A 17,752-nucleotide genomic window follows, 5' to 3' on the forward strand; every position below is an offset into this window, starting at 1 on the left:
GCATGGCGCCCCCGCCACTTTCCAACGTCTAATGGACATTGTACTTCGTCCACATCGGCGGTACGCCTCGGCTTACCTGGACGATATTATCATCCACAGTACAGACTGGGAAAGTCACCTGCCCAAAGTACAGGCCGTAGTAGACTCCCTTCGAAAGGCGGGGCTAACGGCTAACCCAAAGAAATGTGCGATAGGGTTAGAGGAGACTAAATACCTTGGGTATGTCATTGGGCGCGGAGTCATCAAACCCCAAGTGAGCAAGATAGAGGCGATACGGAATTGGCCCCGACCTGCCACCTCTAGACAAATAAAGTCGTTCCTGGGAATGGTGGGCTATTACATGAGGTTTGTCCCCCATTTTGCCACTTTAGCGGCTCCGTTGACAGGGCTCTTAAAGGGACGTAAGTCCGTGATAGTCCGCTGGAATGACCAGGCGGAAGAGGCTTTCTCCGCTTTGAAGTCGGCACTGTGTGGGTCCCCGGTTTTGGTGACGCCCGACTTCAAGAGGGAATTTGTGGTACAGACTGATGCCTCCGAAGTGGGCCTCGGTGCGGTACTGTCTCAGGAAGTCAATGGGGAGGAGCATCCCGTTGTCTTCCTCAGCCGTAAGCTCACTCCAGCGGAGACCCGGTACAGTATAGTGGAGAGAGAGTGCCTGGCCATCAAGTGGGCACTCGAGTCTCTCCGCTATTATCTGTTGGGGAGGAAATTCCTTCTGGTGACCGATCACTCCCCTCTCAAGTGGATGAGCCAGGCCAAAGAGAGGAATGCTCGGGTCACCAGGTGGTTCTTATCGCTGCAAAACTTTAAGTTCACAGTAGAACACAGGGCAGGCCGGTTACAGGGAAACGCGGATGCCCTGTCCCGAGTACACTGTCTGGCGTGTGTTCACCCCCTCAGGGTTGAACAAAGGGGGGAGGTATGTAGGAAGGCGCAAGGGTCCGTCATTGACGGAAGGTACGTGTCACCGAGGTTCCTGGCCTCGGTGAGATAAGAACCGGTTATTTAATGTGTCAGCCGCAGCTAGTGCTTGCTGACACTGTTTATTCTTAGTGTGGCTGAAAAGCCGATCCGGGCCGGTTCTTATTGGGAGCAGCCAAAGAGCAGGGTGGGTGGCTGTTCCCCACGTCCAGGCCAGGTTTTGGGCTGGGGTTTAAAAACCCAGCCAGCAGCTCAGCTGGGTGTGGATTATCCTCCATGGCAGAGGAGCTGAGGAGTCTGTGGTTTGAGACACTGAGACATTTATTTGTGAGAGCCATAGGCTGGGAAACAGGCCTCTAAAGCCTGCTGCGGACGGTGGGTGAAAATTATCTGCTGACCAGGTGAAGTCTTTTTGCACTGTGAACTTTGTGTGGGGTGAACAGGCACCAAAAAATGAACACTTACTTTTGACTTGTTTTCTTTCTGTGTGAGAATAAACACTGAACTTTGATTTACAACCTTGTTTTTGCCTCTGTACTGCGTCCGCTTACCCTGCCTACCAGAGCGAATCCCCACACTTAGCACAGCTATATTCCATATTAGGCTAGAATATGGAATATAGCAGTGCTAAGTTTAAATCTTCATGTGACTATTTCGTGTTATATTACTCACATCGCAATTTCGACTTTTGCAAATGTTCTTAATATTGCTCTAACTTCGTCTTTTAGAATATTCGTAATATTCTAAGAGACGAAGTTAGAGCAATATTACGAAATTTCGTAAAATACACATATTAGCCTAGCCATAGTCATTAGCATAGGAACGTTGCCTTATACTATCAAGATAAATTTTCGCAATATGCGAAAAAATAATTTCGCGATAATTGGAATAATTGCGAATATTCGATTTCGACGAATATAACACGAATATTCATGCGAATATTCGCAAAATATCGCGAAATCGAATATGGCACCTCCCGCTCATCACTAATGAAAAGCATAAAGGACAAGGACCAGTACTGGGTAGCAATGTACTTAGACCCCCGGTACAAACACAAAATGGAGAAATGTTACCAGTATCACAGAGGGCTGTCAGAATTCAGCATTTCCAGGCCTTATTGCGAGAGATGCTACATTCTGCTGTTGCGGGCGCTGGCAGAGGAATTTCCACCCACAGCAAAACAGGTGCGGGTACCAATCCTACCGCGCCTGCAAAAAGAGGGCGGTTTGAAGATGTGTTGGTCACTTCGGATATGAGATCATTCTTGCAGCCAACCCATCGACAGCCACCTGCCGGATCCAGCTTTAGGGAACGCCTAGACCGACAGGTGTCCAACTAAATCGGGTTAACGGCCGATGTGGACGCTCTGAGAAGCGAGGAACCCCTGGACTACTGGGTGTGCAGGCTTGAACTGTGGCCAGAGCTGGCACAATTTCCTATGGAACTCTTGGCTTGCCCCTCGTTGAGTATCCTGTAACGAAAGGACGTTTAGCGCAGCAGGGGGGATCATGACCGATACGCGCACTCGCCTAGCTCACGACTTTGTGGACTGCCTCACATTTCTAAAATCAAATGAGGTATGGATCTCGGAGGAATTCAACACCTGTGACGACCACGTTGAATTTCCTCATGCCAGCCCACACATATCCGCCACCACCCAGAACAAAGAATGGTCCCTGTCTTATGTAAATACAGCGGCATAAAAGGCCTTTTCTGTCCGGTGAATGCCTAATGTTTGGGGCCTGTAGTCCACTGGCCTGGTACTACTTGTGCACTTCTAGTAAGTATTTGGTGGCTGAAAATATGACCTGAAGGTTTTCCAGGTTCGCCTGCCATTAAAGTGAATGGGGCCCGCCACGAACTTGCGGTTCGCATACATTTGATTGCGTTCGCCGATGTTAGTCCATCACTAGTTAGCACTGGTGCCTTGCAGCACTGAGGTTCTGGGTAAGAATCCGACCAGGGACAACATCTGCATGGAGTTTGTAAGTTCCCCCATGTTTGCGTTGGTTTTCTCTGTGTACTCCGGTTTCCCACCACACTCCAAAAATTGGCAAATTGGCTTCCTGTGAATTAGACCCTGTTGTGTGTTGGGGTCGAGCATCTATATGGCAGCCACTGAGTTTCCAGACAGTCGCCCCAGCCGTACAGCTATCCCTGCATTTTAAGTCCCTGTAAGAAAAGCGCACTTGTCAGTGTCTGTTAGTAATTTTTTTCTTTCCCCGTGTAATAACAATTCTGGAGCATCTTTTCATAAAACGCTATGTTGTGCTGCTGCTACTCTATTATTTCTACTAGAAGTTTATGAATGCATTGCTACCAGTTTGGGGATGTGTCACTGCACAGTCTGACCCTATCCAATCACTAATGCCAGCGTCAGACTGTGCAGGGACATCCCCCCCCCCAACTGGTAACACCCAGTTAGACCTTCAATGCAGCCTGCAGGCAATTTGTTCATAAATGTCTAGTGGGAATAATGGTGGAACGATACAACATTGAGTTAAAAAGAATAGATGTTCCCGAATTCTTATTACATAGGGAAGGCAATTAGTTACTTAAACTAGCATGTCAAGAGAGGTGATAGGTTCTCTTTAAGATTTAAATACCCATTTAGTACCAGAAGTGACTGACATAGCACTGTGGGTGTCATTAACCATCGCTGTATACTAGTTTTCTGGTGTTAAAAAAAGTCACAAATTTTGTCCCAGGGGATGGATTGCAAAAAAAATGTGCGACTTACTAGCTTTTCCATCAACATGCAAATTTCACAAAAAGTGGGCAGGATATGCACCTCTTAATAAATTAGTTGGATCTTCCTCCAATGAGGTTTTTACTAAAACAGGCATGTAATATTTAGTAAATGACCCCCCTGTATGCTAGTTGCAAATCGGACACTATTCCAGAATGACGCTAGCTTTGTATAAGGATTTATTTTTCTCAGTAAAGTGATATTTCCCTCAAATTATAGAGCTAATTGCTGCTGGGTGCTGATGGCTGCAAATTCTATTAACGCACTTTGTAAGGTGAGTAGATCTAATCAGCGGAAGTTCATAATTGTCGACAAGCAAGGTTGGCACAAGTGCAACGTCTCTGCTGCGTTTAACTACATCGTAGTCCTAATAGTCCAAGGAGTGAATAAATAACATTTGTCTTATATATGTACCCTAAGCAGAAATGCTCTTGACTTGAAGGAAAGATATGACAAATGCATTGAAATACCGGATCTGTCTCTCCAGTCTCATCCGGAAAAACGTACCCAGTATTTATTTATTTTTGCATTTTTAAAGGTCTGCGCATGTGCAGACTGGGAAACCGGATCCGTTTTTGAGGAACACTTGGTACCGGATCCGGCATTAATACATTTCAATGAAAATTAATGTCAGATCCGGCATTCCGGCAAGTGCTCCGGAATTTTGGCCGGAGAAAATACTGCAGCATGCTGCGGTATTTTCTCCGGCCAAATACCATAAGAGGGACTGAACTAAAGACATCCTGATGCATTCTAAACGGAATGCTTTCCATTCAGAATGCATTAGGATAAAACGGAAGCGCATTTTTTCCGGTATTGAGCCCCTGTCACGGGACTCAATACCGGAAAACTTTAACGCTAGTGTGAAAGTACCTTAAGTTAGATATAAAGTGCTTAGTGCAAACACAATTAATAAGGTATAAATCCCAAGACAATAAATAATGAAAGTATCAAAGAAAGCAACAGATCAAAAATAAATAGCAATATATAAGGAAACCCGAATATAGCACTATGCAACATTCAGATACCGACCAGTGTGCCTCCGCCCCGACGTACGTTTCACTTTTCAGCTTCCTCAGGGGATAACATGACATTGGTTCCTGTGTACATTTGTACCTTGTTGATTGCTGTTGGCTAAAGGAAAAGTATTGGAATGCGTTCCACAGTGGAACGCATGAAAGTACTTCCTCCCGGACATCCAAGGCAATATATGTCAGTTAATGCTGACAAAAAAATACATTGGAAGACATGGGTCTGCACAAGGACCAATTATACCCATATAAAATGAAGTAAAGTAAGAAAGTGACCCATTAAAGAAAAATACCTGCACTGCCGAGCTGCGCTCGGCTGCGGAACGCATGCCCGAACTTCCGGTATGCGCTCCACAGCCGCGTCCCCGAAGTATCGTGAGACTTCGCGGACATCAGCAGTGCCAAGCATCCGCAACCATAACAACCGTGTAGGGCCGTATCATACAGATTCAGACGCTAATGCATAGAATGGATATTCACACAAACCCTGTACTTAGCAATTCAAATAATCCTATTTATATATAAATTGAATACACAATATAAATTATAATGGAGCGAACAAACAAATAAGTGAGTGGTGCCTACTGTGAGAAGGGCAAAACGTGACTGGGGGGAGTGATGGTGGGAGTAAACATGCAAAAGGGGAAGTGCAGCATACCGCGAAAACAAGATGAGAACAATTACTCATATGGAATCATGATTGAAAGTAGTCTAATTACTATGGCCACTGAAGAAGTGAATACAACGTTTCAGGCATTTATCCGACAGTATGTGATGTGAGCACTGCAATGCAGCCATGCTCTATCAGACCAGTATATCGGACCACCTAGCAGTGTTAATCCCCCTGGTTTGTTTTGACCAAGTTTGACCTGATTTGGGAGGGCGTGTGCCGTAGCTGGCTCCTGTAAATCATCATATTTTGCTGTTCTCCTCATATCAAAACAGAGAGGAGAACATCAGAGCCATTATGAGGGCTATTATACAAGTCAGGTCCATAAATATTGGTACATCGACACAATTCTAACATTTTTGGCTCTATACACCACCACAATGGATTTGAAATGAAACAAACAAGATGTGCTTTACCTGCAGACTGTCAGCTTTAATTTGAGGGCATTTACATCCAAATCAGGTGAACGGTGTAGGAATTACAACAGTTTGCATATGTGCCTCCCACTTGTTAAGGAAACAAAAGTAATGGGACAGAATAATAATCATAAATCAAACTTTCACTTTTTAATACTTGGTTGCAAATCCTTTGCAGTCAATTACAGCCTAAAGTCTGGAACGCATAGACATCACCAGGCGCTGGGTTTCATCCCTGGTGATGCTCTGCCAGGCCTCTACTGCAACTGTCTTCAGTTCCTGCTTGTTCTTGGGGCATTTTCCCTTCAGTTTTGTCTTCAGCAAGTGAAATGCATGCTCAATCAGATTCAGGTCAGGTGATTGACTTGGCCATTGCATAACATTCCACTTTTTTCCCTTAAAAAACTCTTTGGTTGCTTTTGCAGTATGCTTTGGGTCATTGTCCATCTGCACTGTGAAGCGCCGTCCAATGAGTTCTGAAGCATTTGGCTGAATATGAGCAGATAATATTGCCTGAAACACTTCAGAATTCATCCTGCTGTTTTTTTCAGCAGTCACATCATCAAGAAATACAAGAGAACCAGTTCCATTGGCAGCCATACATCCCCACACCATGACACTACCACCACCATGCTTCACTGATGAGGTGGTATGCTTCGGATAATGAGCAGTTCCTTTCTTTCTCCATACTCGTCGCTTCCCATTACTCTGGTACAAGTTGATCTTGGTTTCATCTGTCCATAGGATGTTGTTCCAGAACTGTGAAGGCTTTTTTAGATGTCGTTTGGCAAACTCTAATCTGACCTTCCTGTTTTTGAGGCTCACCAATGGTCTGCATCTTGTGGTGAACCCTCTGTATTCACTCTGGTGAAGTCTTCTTTTGATTGTTGACTTCAACACACATACACCTACCTAAAAAAAAACTAATATTCAAAATAACGAATATATAGCACTATATTCAAAATAATCGCGAATTAGCGAAGTGCCGATATTCGATTAAAAATTTTGCTATTCGAATATTCGAGCTTAACACTACTCCTGGAGAGTGTTCTTGATCTGGCCAACTGTTGTGAAGGATGTTTTCTTCACCAGGGAAAGAATTCTTCGGTCATCCACCACAGTTGTTTTCCGTGGTCTTCCGGGTCTTTTGGTGTTGCTGAGCTCACCGGTGCGTTCCTTATTTTTAAGAATGTTCCAAACAGTTGTTTTGGCCACGCCTAATGTTTTTGCTATCTCTCTGATGGGTTTGTTGTGTTTTTTCAGCCTAATGATGGCTTGCTTCACTGATAGTGACAGCTCTTTGGATCTCATCTTGAGAGTTGACAGCAACAGATTCCAAATCCAAATAGCACACTTGAAATGAACTCTGGACCTTTTATCTGCTCATTGTAATTGGGATAATGAGGGAATAACACACACCTGGCCATGGAACAGCTGAGAAGCCAATTGTCCCATTACTTTTGGTCCCTTAACAAGTGGTAGGCTCATATGCAAACTGTTGTAATTCCTACACCGTTCACCTGATTTGGATGTAAATACCCTCAAATTCAAGCTGACAGTCTGCAGGTAAAGCACACCTTGTTCGTTTCATTTCAAATCCATTGTGGTGGTGTATAGAGCCAAAAATGTTACAATTGTGTCAATGTCCCAATATTTATGGACCTGACTGTATATGTCAGTGTATGTTTTTGACAATATCAGTGGAATTGGAACTGAAGAAATAATACACTAGACATAACCTGGGCAGTGCCGCCTACTCACCATGATGTTACCGCCACTAAGACATCATGTATTGACCACTAGAATGCTCTCTGTACATGCTCTTTATATCATATACAGGTCATTCGTGTATTATTTATCTGTCACTGGAATGCTCTAGAATGCTCTCTATATTGTACAAACATCATTAAAATGCCCTATACATCATATACAGGTCAACACATTATTTATAAGCCAGTAGAATGCTCTATAATGCTCTCTGTATTTCATATAAAATACTACACTGCTCTATATGTTATGTACAGGCCACTAAGTCATTATTTATCAGTCACTGGAATGCTCTAGAATGCTCTATGTATTGTACAGACATCATAACAATGCCCTATATATCATATACAAGCAATTAACACATTATTTAACAGCCAGTATAATGCTCTAGAATGCTCTCTGTATTCCATATAAAACATTACACTGCTCTACACTCACCTAAAGAATTATTAGGAACACCATACTAATACGGTGTTGGACCCCCTTTTGCCTTCAGAACTGCCTTAATTCTACGTGGCATTGATTAAGGTGCTGATAGCATTCTTTAGAAATGTTGGCCCATATTGATAGGATAGCATCTTGCAATTGATGGAGATTTGAGGGATGCACATCCAGGGCACGAAGCTCCCATTCCACCACATCCCAAAGATGCTCTATTGGGTTGAGATCTGGTGACTGTGGGGGCCATTTTAGTACAGTGAACTCATTGTCATGTTCAAGAAACCATTTTTCCAGTCTTCAACAGTCCAATTTTGGTGAGTTTGTGCAAATTGTAGCCTCTTTTTCCTATTTGTAGTGGAGATGAGTGGTACCCGGTGGGGTCTTCTGCTGTTGTAGCCCATCCGCCTCAAGGTTGTGCATGTTGTGGCTTCACAAATGCTTTGCTGCATACCTCGGTTGTAACGAGTGGTTATTTCAGTCAACGTTGCTCTTCTATCAGCTTGAATCAGTCGGCCCATTCTCCTCTGACCTCTAGCATCCACAAGGCATTTTTGCCCACAGGACTGCCGCATACTGGATGTTTTTCCCTTTTCACACCATTCTTTGTAAACCCTAGAAATGGTTGTGCGTGAAAATCCCAGTAACTGAGCAGATTGTGAAATACTCAGACCGGCCCGTCTGGCACCAACAACCATGCCACGCTCAAAATTGCTTAAATCACCTTTTTTTCCCATTCTGACATTCAGTTTGGAGTTCAGGATATTGTCTTGACCAGGACCACCCCCCTAAATGCATTGAAGCAACTGACATGTGATTGGTTGACTAGATAATCGCATTAATGAGAAATAGAACAGGTGTTCCTAATAATTCTTTAGGTGAGTGTATATATCATGTACAGGCCACTAAGTCATTTTTTTATCAGCCACTAGAATGCTCTAGAATGCTCTATGTATTGTAACACATACTGTCCTCTATAGATCATGTACAAGCCACTAAGACAATATGAGTGTACAATTTACTAAATTGTGTTTTATATTAAACAAAAATCCCATGCATTGGCCGTGTTGTACCTACCTCCTGCAGGCATTGTGATTATGACGGGGGTACTAGTCACATGACCTCGGCTATTAGATGCATTTACACTGACTGTGTAAGTAGAGAAAGGAACCAAACCATTGACCAAGACCCATTCATCACTCTCTTGACTCTGATACAGCATCCGGCTGCAATTAGTAATACTGTGGATATAATCACCTGTTACAAAAAACATAAGAAGGTTATGGAAAACCAGAATAAAAATGGCAATAATGCAACAACAAATATCAGCTCTTGACAACTCACATTTTTGGCTAGTTAATGTGGGAACCACAATTTTCAAACTTCCTGTGAGGAATTTTTGGGTGATTATATTTTTATTATTTTTCCAGGGCAGTCCTAAAGATAATTGTGCTACTGTCATTACTGATAATAGAGTCTGATACAGTATATGTTTTCTAATGTATGATAAGAGTTCCGATTGTCTGTTTTCTGTGTTATGCAACACCTGGCTAAAGGAAAAAGGTTAATGTCTTCATTAGCAAACATATCTAGGCAGGGGTGGGCTCAGCCTCCCTCGGCTTAGCTCAGTCCCCCTTGGCTTAGCTCCTTTTTGTGAGTCGGTATTTGGAAAGAGTCTTAGTGTACATCAGTGCAACAGCTTGCAGGAACTTAAGTCCTATGGGGAACTTCAGACAAAAGCTTGGGTCCTAAGAGATATTCCAGAAACCCATCCCCATTGAGTCTACTGAAAGCTTTTTTATTAAAGGTTAAGCAGACGTATGGGAAAGACGACGACTACTGCCTGTGGAGGTAATGCATGTATTTTGGCTTATGAACTCCATAACATTTTGGCTAGGTGTAAAGGTCTAAAGTTCTTAGTCACACAAGGGAGAGAGCCAAATTACAGGTCTACACCCTGCAGTGGGCCTCCTAGAAGTACCTTTTGGGCTGGATTGGAGAGAACCAAGATTAAGCACAGAAAGGCTATTTCGATGTGGTGCATGCAATTAACTCACTTGTTACTGTTACTTCAGCCAGGAAGCATCTCAGTCTGTTGATAAGAATTGTGCCTACTTCTAAAAGTAGATGTATATGCAAACTGCAGAGTTTTCAGCAAAAAGACAGTTACTTGTTCCCACACACCGCCTTCTGCTTTATTGTGTCCACCACCCTTCACTTCATCACAACTCCAAACACCACTACTACTCCACCTTTCATCGGGCAGGAGACTACCCTCACCACGGTGTGCCTTTTCACTGCAACACCCCTTGGAAAGTGTGGAAGCGGAAACACCTCCACTGTCTTGGCCTGCTCTATGATCTGTGCTGAGGTCAGGAGGGAGCAGATAGGCTGTGATATCACCTATTGTGAATGGTGGATCCTGTGTTATTTATATATAGGTAATACCTGTAATTTTTCCTGTGATGATAATGAGATGACTGCTGAAAAGTTACCTGTGCAGAAAAGGAAATTCTGACCTATTAGACCTAGTGGCCAGTGTGAAAACTGCAGGATTATATAAATTTTTAAAAATTAAAAAAAAAGTATGTTTAACATAAAAATGTGATTTAAACAATAGGTTATTTTCTAATCTTCCTTCCTACAAAAAAAAAAATGGGAGTGGGTGCTCACAAAATGTATTTCCCAGGGGATGCCTATGTGTATGCAAGGGCCTGGCATATTGTTTGCAAATGTTTTCATAGCTGTGCCCGTGTAAGGGCTCATGCACATGAACATGTGCTGGCTGGGCCCATGCTATGGACTGCAAACTACCGTCCGCAATGCATGGGCACCGACCTTGTGCCCACCACCTGAGGACTCGGACCTATTCACTTGAATGTAGTCCACGGTCTGCATCCGACTGTCCGCACCACAGAAAAGTAGTGCATGTATTCAAGTGATTAGGTCCACATCCATGATGCGGTGTACAAATGGCCAGTTCCTGTATATTGAGGACCCGCTGTTTGCCACAATACGGGCACCCGCCAACAACGGTCATGTGCATGAGCCCTAAGTGTACTAACCAAGGACGTATGTACCATAGGGGCAGATGAGGCCCTTGGAGACAGGTCTAGTTAGTTCCATCCCCTTTGCTATTTGAGTAGTGAGAAAGACTTTTGCTCTACAGGGGCATCGATGGCTATCGATGGGGGGAATGGGTCCAAATCCTTTGGGAAGAATGTGTAGGAGATAACAAGTACCAGACCCTTTTGTCATGGGTGGCTAAACTCTGCACCATCATTAGGGGCCCATATATTCATTAGAGTGCCTGGTCCTCCTATCACTGGCTTTACACAATACATACAATTTGTTTTCTACAATGCAGACACCATTATGTCTGGTATGTTCCTTGGTTGTGCTGTTTAGAATGCGAATGGGTTAAACTAGCATGGCACACAAATCCAGTTGAAATTTTCCATGCCAGGGCTTTTCGACGAATACCGTATTTAGCAATACATCTATTTTTTCAGAAGATATAACACGCTTGAGACAGTTTCATCTTAGAGAGTCTTGCTGCCATGCCCCGTTACTGAGCACACAGGCATTATGTAAATGAAGATTATCTCACTTTCCAATTGGTGTTCATCATTCATGGATGCCAACAGAGATTTTGGGCTCTCTGGGGAAGTTCTCAGAAAGGTAGCCAAAGCAGACTTAAAGGCGGAAATCCATAATCAAATATCTAGATTGATTGTGTCACTTGCACTCGTATTGATTTTAATTGGACTGGCTGACCTGAGAGAATAATAGAAGCGCAGCTGCCACTGATTTATGGCAATAACATACATCCTATTGTGAATGATAAGCAGGCGGTATAGTATAACTCTTTCCGTAACCCATTAAGTTTTATCAGAGAATATAAATGAATTACATTGTGTTCTGTTGTGCATATTTCAGGTGTTGAAGATGCAAAGAGATTCACAATGACATCTTCAGGTTTTGTGAAAATTATCGGTTACATCAAAGTCTACTAAATTGATGAGATCGATATCAGATCTTTGGGGAGACATCTTTTCGCATCCTGGCCAATCAGCACCACTCCCCCTTAAAGGGGTTTTTCCAGGAGTAACATTTCCTCAGGATAGGTCATTACTATCTGATTGGTGGGGGCCAAGGCACTGTTCCTGGAAAACAGCTAAATGGGGTCTTTCAGCAGTAGAATATTGATGACCTATCCTCAAGATAGGTCATCACTCTCTGATCAACGGAGGCCTACTCCCAACAACCCCAGTAATCAGCTGTTTGCTTTGGTGAGCACTGCAGCCTCTTCACAGCTTATCAAGCATAGTGCTCTACATTGTATAGTGGCCGTGCTTGGTATTGCAGCCCAGCACATTCACTTAAATAGGACTGTGCTCCACATAGGCTATGTGACAGATGAATGTGACATCACTGACCTAGGAAGAATCCACAAAGCTCATTGGAGCACAGTGGCTCATTCAAACAGCTGATCACCGGGTTTGCTGGGAATGAGACCCCTATATTAATCAGATATTGATGACCTATCCTGAGGATGGGACATCAATATTCTACTTCTGAAAGACCCCTTTAACTGTTTTCCAGGACCAATACCATGCATTTGGTAGCGGCTAGTATTGCAGTTCATTACATCTCAGGGCATGGGACTTAGCTGCAGTAATGGTCATTTAATATGACGAACCTGATGTTCCATAATTCAGGACATGATGACACTCCTAAACTATTATGATTAAAGCCAGAAAGATATGTCGACATGGTACAATAGAGAGCATGGGGTCCATGATGTCCATGGTCTGAGGAGACTTGCCACTGCTTCCCATCACAAAGTTGTAATATAACTTAGGATTCATCATTCACAATTGATTGTCACAGCTTACCTCCTCCCCCTCCCTGCACAGTAACCTCTGCACAAATCGCAAAGCATGTCCACAACAATCTCTCTAAACTGGTCATGCAGTGATGTGTTAGTTCACTTAATGTGCCTCTCTTGTTATCCTACAGCCAGTAGAACGCCTGTCACCGCCGGGCCCGCGCATGTGATCTTAACAGTGCGCATACACGAGCCCGGTGGTGAGATCTCCAAGCCAGAGGAGGAGGAGGAAGTAGGAGAGGGGGGCAGGCCAATAGACTGCAAAGGGAGCGGTAATGTGGGCACATCGGAGAGGGGCCTAGGCACTTGTGGCCATAACGCCACCCCTGGGCACTTGCAGAATCTAATTTGCATATCTTTATACAGTGTTTTTTTCAGCTTCTGAACGTGGGAGAAACAGAAGAGAGGTACTATTTTTATGTTGGGCAACTGTGCTATAACGCAATATGAGCGGTCTAAAATGCTCAAAGTAGGTGACACACTCCCTTTAATAACATGGTTTGGCTCTGTATGTCCTATGCCGCCCTGGGCAGTGATAAGGTGAGAGGTGCAAAAGAAAGGACATTCCCTCTGACCTGTGACTGGAAGAGAGCAGCAGCAGAAAGGACATGTGCCCTGTGCTGGAGAGGGAGACAGCAGCAGCAGAAAGGACATGTGCCCTGTGCTGGGAGAGGGAGACAGCAGCAGCAGAAAGGACATGTGCCCTGTGCTGGAGAGGGAGACAGCAGCAGCAGAAAGGACATGTGCCCTGTGCTGGAGAGGGAGAGAGCAGCAGCAGAAAGGACATGTGCCCTGTGCTGGGAGAGGGAGAGAGCAGCAGCAGAAAGGACACGTGCCCTGTGCTGGGAGAGGGAGAGAGCAGCAGCAGAAAAGACACACCCTCTGAGAAATTACACACCCCCTGACTTGTAGCCAGAAAAGGATCTAGCGGAGCAATAGGTGTAATGAGGAGATCCCTGGATCCACGTCAGGTACAAGGCTGGTTCTAGTTTTGTTCAAAAGAGATTGTCATGTACTATATGATGTCTGATTTTCATTTTGCTTACCTTAATCATGAGATAAACCCTTTAAAGCAAATCTCTACCTTGTTGTAGTGCCATGTTAGTTAAAGGGTCAATATTTCATGCTGAATAATTTCTCAATGTATCATCTTTTTAGCTGTCGGAAATCCCTAGTATAGCCATAGAGTCAAACATTACAATTTTGACTACATACAACCACCACTAGAGGGAGCTGAAGAGCATCCTGCATAATGTATACACATTCATCTTAATAACAACACAGCATGCAGTGAGCACCTAAGCTCCCCCTAGTGGTGGCTGCAGGAAGCTGTAATTTTATCATCTAAATATATAGTTATGCATGTAGCTTTGTTTCAGGGCTTTGGCACTCAGACTGTCATAAAGAAAACCATCAAGGACATACAGTATACCATTATGAAAGCAAACCTCACTCTACAAGGCAAATACAAAGGAAACCTGACATTAGGGCTGCAGGGGCCCTTTAAAACCTCCTGCCAATTAATTTCCCCTTCTTGCTCCAGTAGCTAGCACCAGGCCCTGTCATTTATTTCCAGAGTTTACCTGCTCTACAAATTAGCAGACCGGATTGTTAAGATGAAAGAACGTGCCTGATTCTTAAGATCAGCTTTCCCACCACTAAAATATGCAGGGAGTCAGTCCTTTCGCGCCGTCAGGAGATAAATGGCTGGTTTTCCTTGCTGAAGAATATATAATAGTTAAAAAGTCACTTTTTTCTTCTAGCTGTACATAAATCACAGAACTAGTCAATATTTAATAATGCTTGCCTTGGATTGCAGTCCCTTGATCACCCCTGTCATGTGTAATAGCTCCCTCTTCGATATCTTTGACATAAAAGCCTGGCTTTACTGCAATACTAACATGTAGAGGGTCATTACAGATCGACATTTACCTTAATCTGTGACTGCCAACCATGAACCGATAAATTCCAGAAGATTCCACTGGGAGAAATCAGTATAGTTCTCCGTGGGAAGAAATGAAAGAAAATTCTGCCGAGAACGGAATACATTTTCTAAAAGGGCTGTTTGGCAAATGGGTCCTGACTTTTTGAAAGTTCTCTTGCTGCAAAGACTTGCAACATTTAATGCCGATTTGATGTCTTGAAAGACGGGCTGACAACCAGCGGTGACGAGAGTCGAAAAAGGGAGAGGCAGAATTTTCACAGTGTGACAGAAGATGTAACACGTGCACATTGTTCTGGACTGATGGTGTCGGTCAAAAAATTTTCTTTTTAGATTAAAAAAACAATCCATGAGTCTGACAACTCCTATTGTTACAAGTGCTTCACAGCAGAAAGCATCAAAGTGCTCATTGCACAAAAAGGGGACAGAGGAAGCTTTTGAAGGAGGTCAGGAGAGACTGCCTATCATATATTAAACTCTTAGGCACATATGCTTCACAAAACGGTACATTCTGTGGGGACTGTAGTGCAGGCGAGAAGCATAAAATAAAATGATAGCGCTGGGTATGGCGGAAAAATCTTTTTGGACTTCTGATAGGGGAAAGATGTTTTTGAATTTAGTAGAATTTTTTGTATATTGATAAAAAATTGTGGAATAAAACTCAGTTATTCAAATACAAATATAATATAATATACAGTATATCTATATTAAAGGCTATGTACAGTCGTGGCCAAAAGTTTTGAGAATTACATAAATATTAGAAATTGGAAAAGTTGCTGCCTAAGTTTTTATAATAGCAATTTGCATATACTCCAGAATGTTATGAAGAGTGATCAGATGAATTGCATAGTCCTTCTTTGCCATAAAAATTAACTTAATCCCAAAAAAAAACTTTCCACTGCATTTTATTGCTGTCATTAAAGGACCTGCTGAGATCATTTCAGTAATCGTCTTGTTAACTCAGGTGAGAATGTTGACGAGCACAAGGCTGGAGATCATTATGTCAGGCTGATTGGGTTAAAATGGCAGACTTGACATGTTAAAAGGAGGGTGATGCTTGAAATCATTGTTCTTCCATTGTTAACCATGGTGACCTGCAAAGAAACGCGTGCAGCCATCATTGCGTTGCATAAAAATGGCTTCACAGGCAAGGATATTGTGGCTACTTAGATTGCACCTCAATCAACAATTTATAGGATCATCAAGAACTTCAAGGAAAGAGGTTCAATTCTTGTTAAGAAGGCTTCAGGGCGTCCAAGAAAGTCCAGCAAGCGCCAGGATCGTCTCCTAAAGAGGATTCAGCTGCGGGATCGGAGTGCCACCTGTGCAGAGCTTGCTCAGGAATGGCAGCAGGCAGGTGTGAGCGCATCTGCACGCACAATGAGGCGCAGACTTTTGGAAGATGGCCTGGTGTCAAGAAGGGCAGCAAAGAAGCCACTTCTCTCAAAAAAAAACATCAGGGACAGATTGATCTTCTGCAGAAAGTATGGTGAATGGACTGCTGAGGACTGGGGCAAAGTCATATTCTCAGATGAAGCCACTTTCCGATTGTTTAGGGCATCTGGAAAAAGGCTTGTCTGGAAAAGAAAAGGTGAGCGCTACCATCAGTCCTGTGTCATGCCAACAGTAACGCATCCTGAGACCATTCATGTGTGGGGTTGCATCTCATCCAAGGGAGTGGGCTCACTCACAATTTTGCCCAAAAACACAGCCATGAATAAAGAATGGTACCAAAACACCCTCCAACAGCAACTTCTTCCAACAATCCAACAACAGTTTGGTGAAGAACAATGCATTTTCCAGCACGATGGAGGCAAAAGTGGCTTGTGGACCAAAACGTTGACATTTTGGGTCCGTGGCCTGGAAACTCCCCAGATCTTAATCCCATTGAGAACTTGTGGTCAATCCTCAAGAGATGGGTGGACAAACAAAAACCCACTAATTCTGACAAACTCCAAGAAGTGATTATGAAAGAATGGGTTGCTATCAGTCAGAAAGTTGATTGAGAGCATGCCCAGTCGAATTGCAGAGGTCCTGAAAAAGAAGGGCCAACACTGCAAATACTGACTTTTTGCATAAATGTCATGTAATTGTCGATAAAAGCCTTTGAAACGTATGAAGTGCGTGTAATTATATTTCACTACATCACAGAAACAACTGAAACAAAGATCTAAAAGCAGTTTAGCAGCAAACTTTGTGAAAACTAATATTTGTGTCATTCTCAAAACATTTGGCCACGACTTTACACTTTTGGGGGGAATTTTTTTTAAATTACATGTACTAATTTTGAGTTAAAATACATTTTTCTATTGGTCTCTATTAAGAGCCTTGACGCAGGAGGCCAGACGAAGCGTGGATAGCACGAAACGGCCGTCGCCTGTAACTGAGTTAGTGCCCGCACCAGCGACCATGTTTTAAACTTGAATAAACAAGCTGCAAAGAAATCTGGTGAGTGTCGCAAGTTTATTTCTTCTATACATCACATATGAACTTGGTCGATTTTGCTGACACCACCTATGAATCACACGAGAAGCGCATGAACTCCAATTTCAAGTATATCCCAAAAAGAGGCAGAAGTGCCGACGCCAAAAGGACCCTTAATATACTATAATTTCTCTATTAAAAATGTTGAGTCCTTTTCTCTGTACATCCTTGAGATTCTCTAGTAGAAGCTCAGCAGATGGCTCCTCATCCCTATTATCTGGCCTTACAAAAACTCATCATAGCTCAATACTTATCTTACTGATAAGAATGTGGCTTAAATAGGTGTTTATGACCTTTTAGTAATTTAGAGATAAGGGTTATTAAATGGCCGGCACAAAGTGAAAGTCGTGAATGCGTATGTAGGGTGATATATCTATAGTGTTGAACAGAGTCAGTCACTTACAATATAGACCCCAAAAACAAGAGAGAAGGAAAACAAGCGC

The 17,752-nt window shown here is 43.2% G+C and overlaps 1 protein-coding gene across 1 annotated transcript in view; it reads right to left on the minus strand.

Annotated features, from left to right (window-relative positions):
* USH2A (usherin) overlaps positions 1-17,752 on the minus strand; it is a 1,179,609-nt gene that overhangs the window by 439,831 nt on the left and 722,026 nt on the right. Inside the window, exons 38-39 of the mRNA XM_040430191.1 lie at positions 11,603-11,687; positions 9,070-9,249 (exon numbers count right to left, since the gene is read on the minus strand). Coding sequence (XP_040286125.1) covers positions 9,070-9,249; positions 11,603-11,687 — 265 coding nt within the window. The remainder of the gene's footprint in view (positions 1-9,069; positions 9,250-11,602; positions 11,688-17,752) is intronic.

The sequence above is a fragment of the Bufo bufo genome, chromosome 4, assembly GCF_905171765.1.
Source record: "Bufo bufo chromosome 4, aBufBuf1.1, whole genome shotgun sequence".
Lineage (NCBI taxonomy): Eukaryota > Metazoa > Chordata > Amphibia > Anura > Bufonidae > Bufo > Bufo bufo.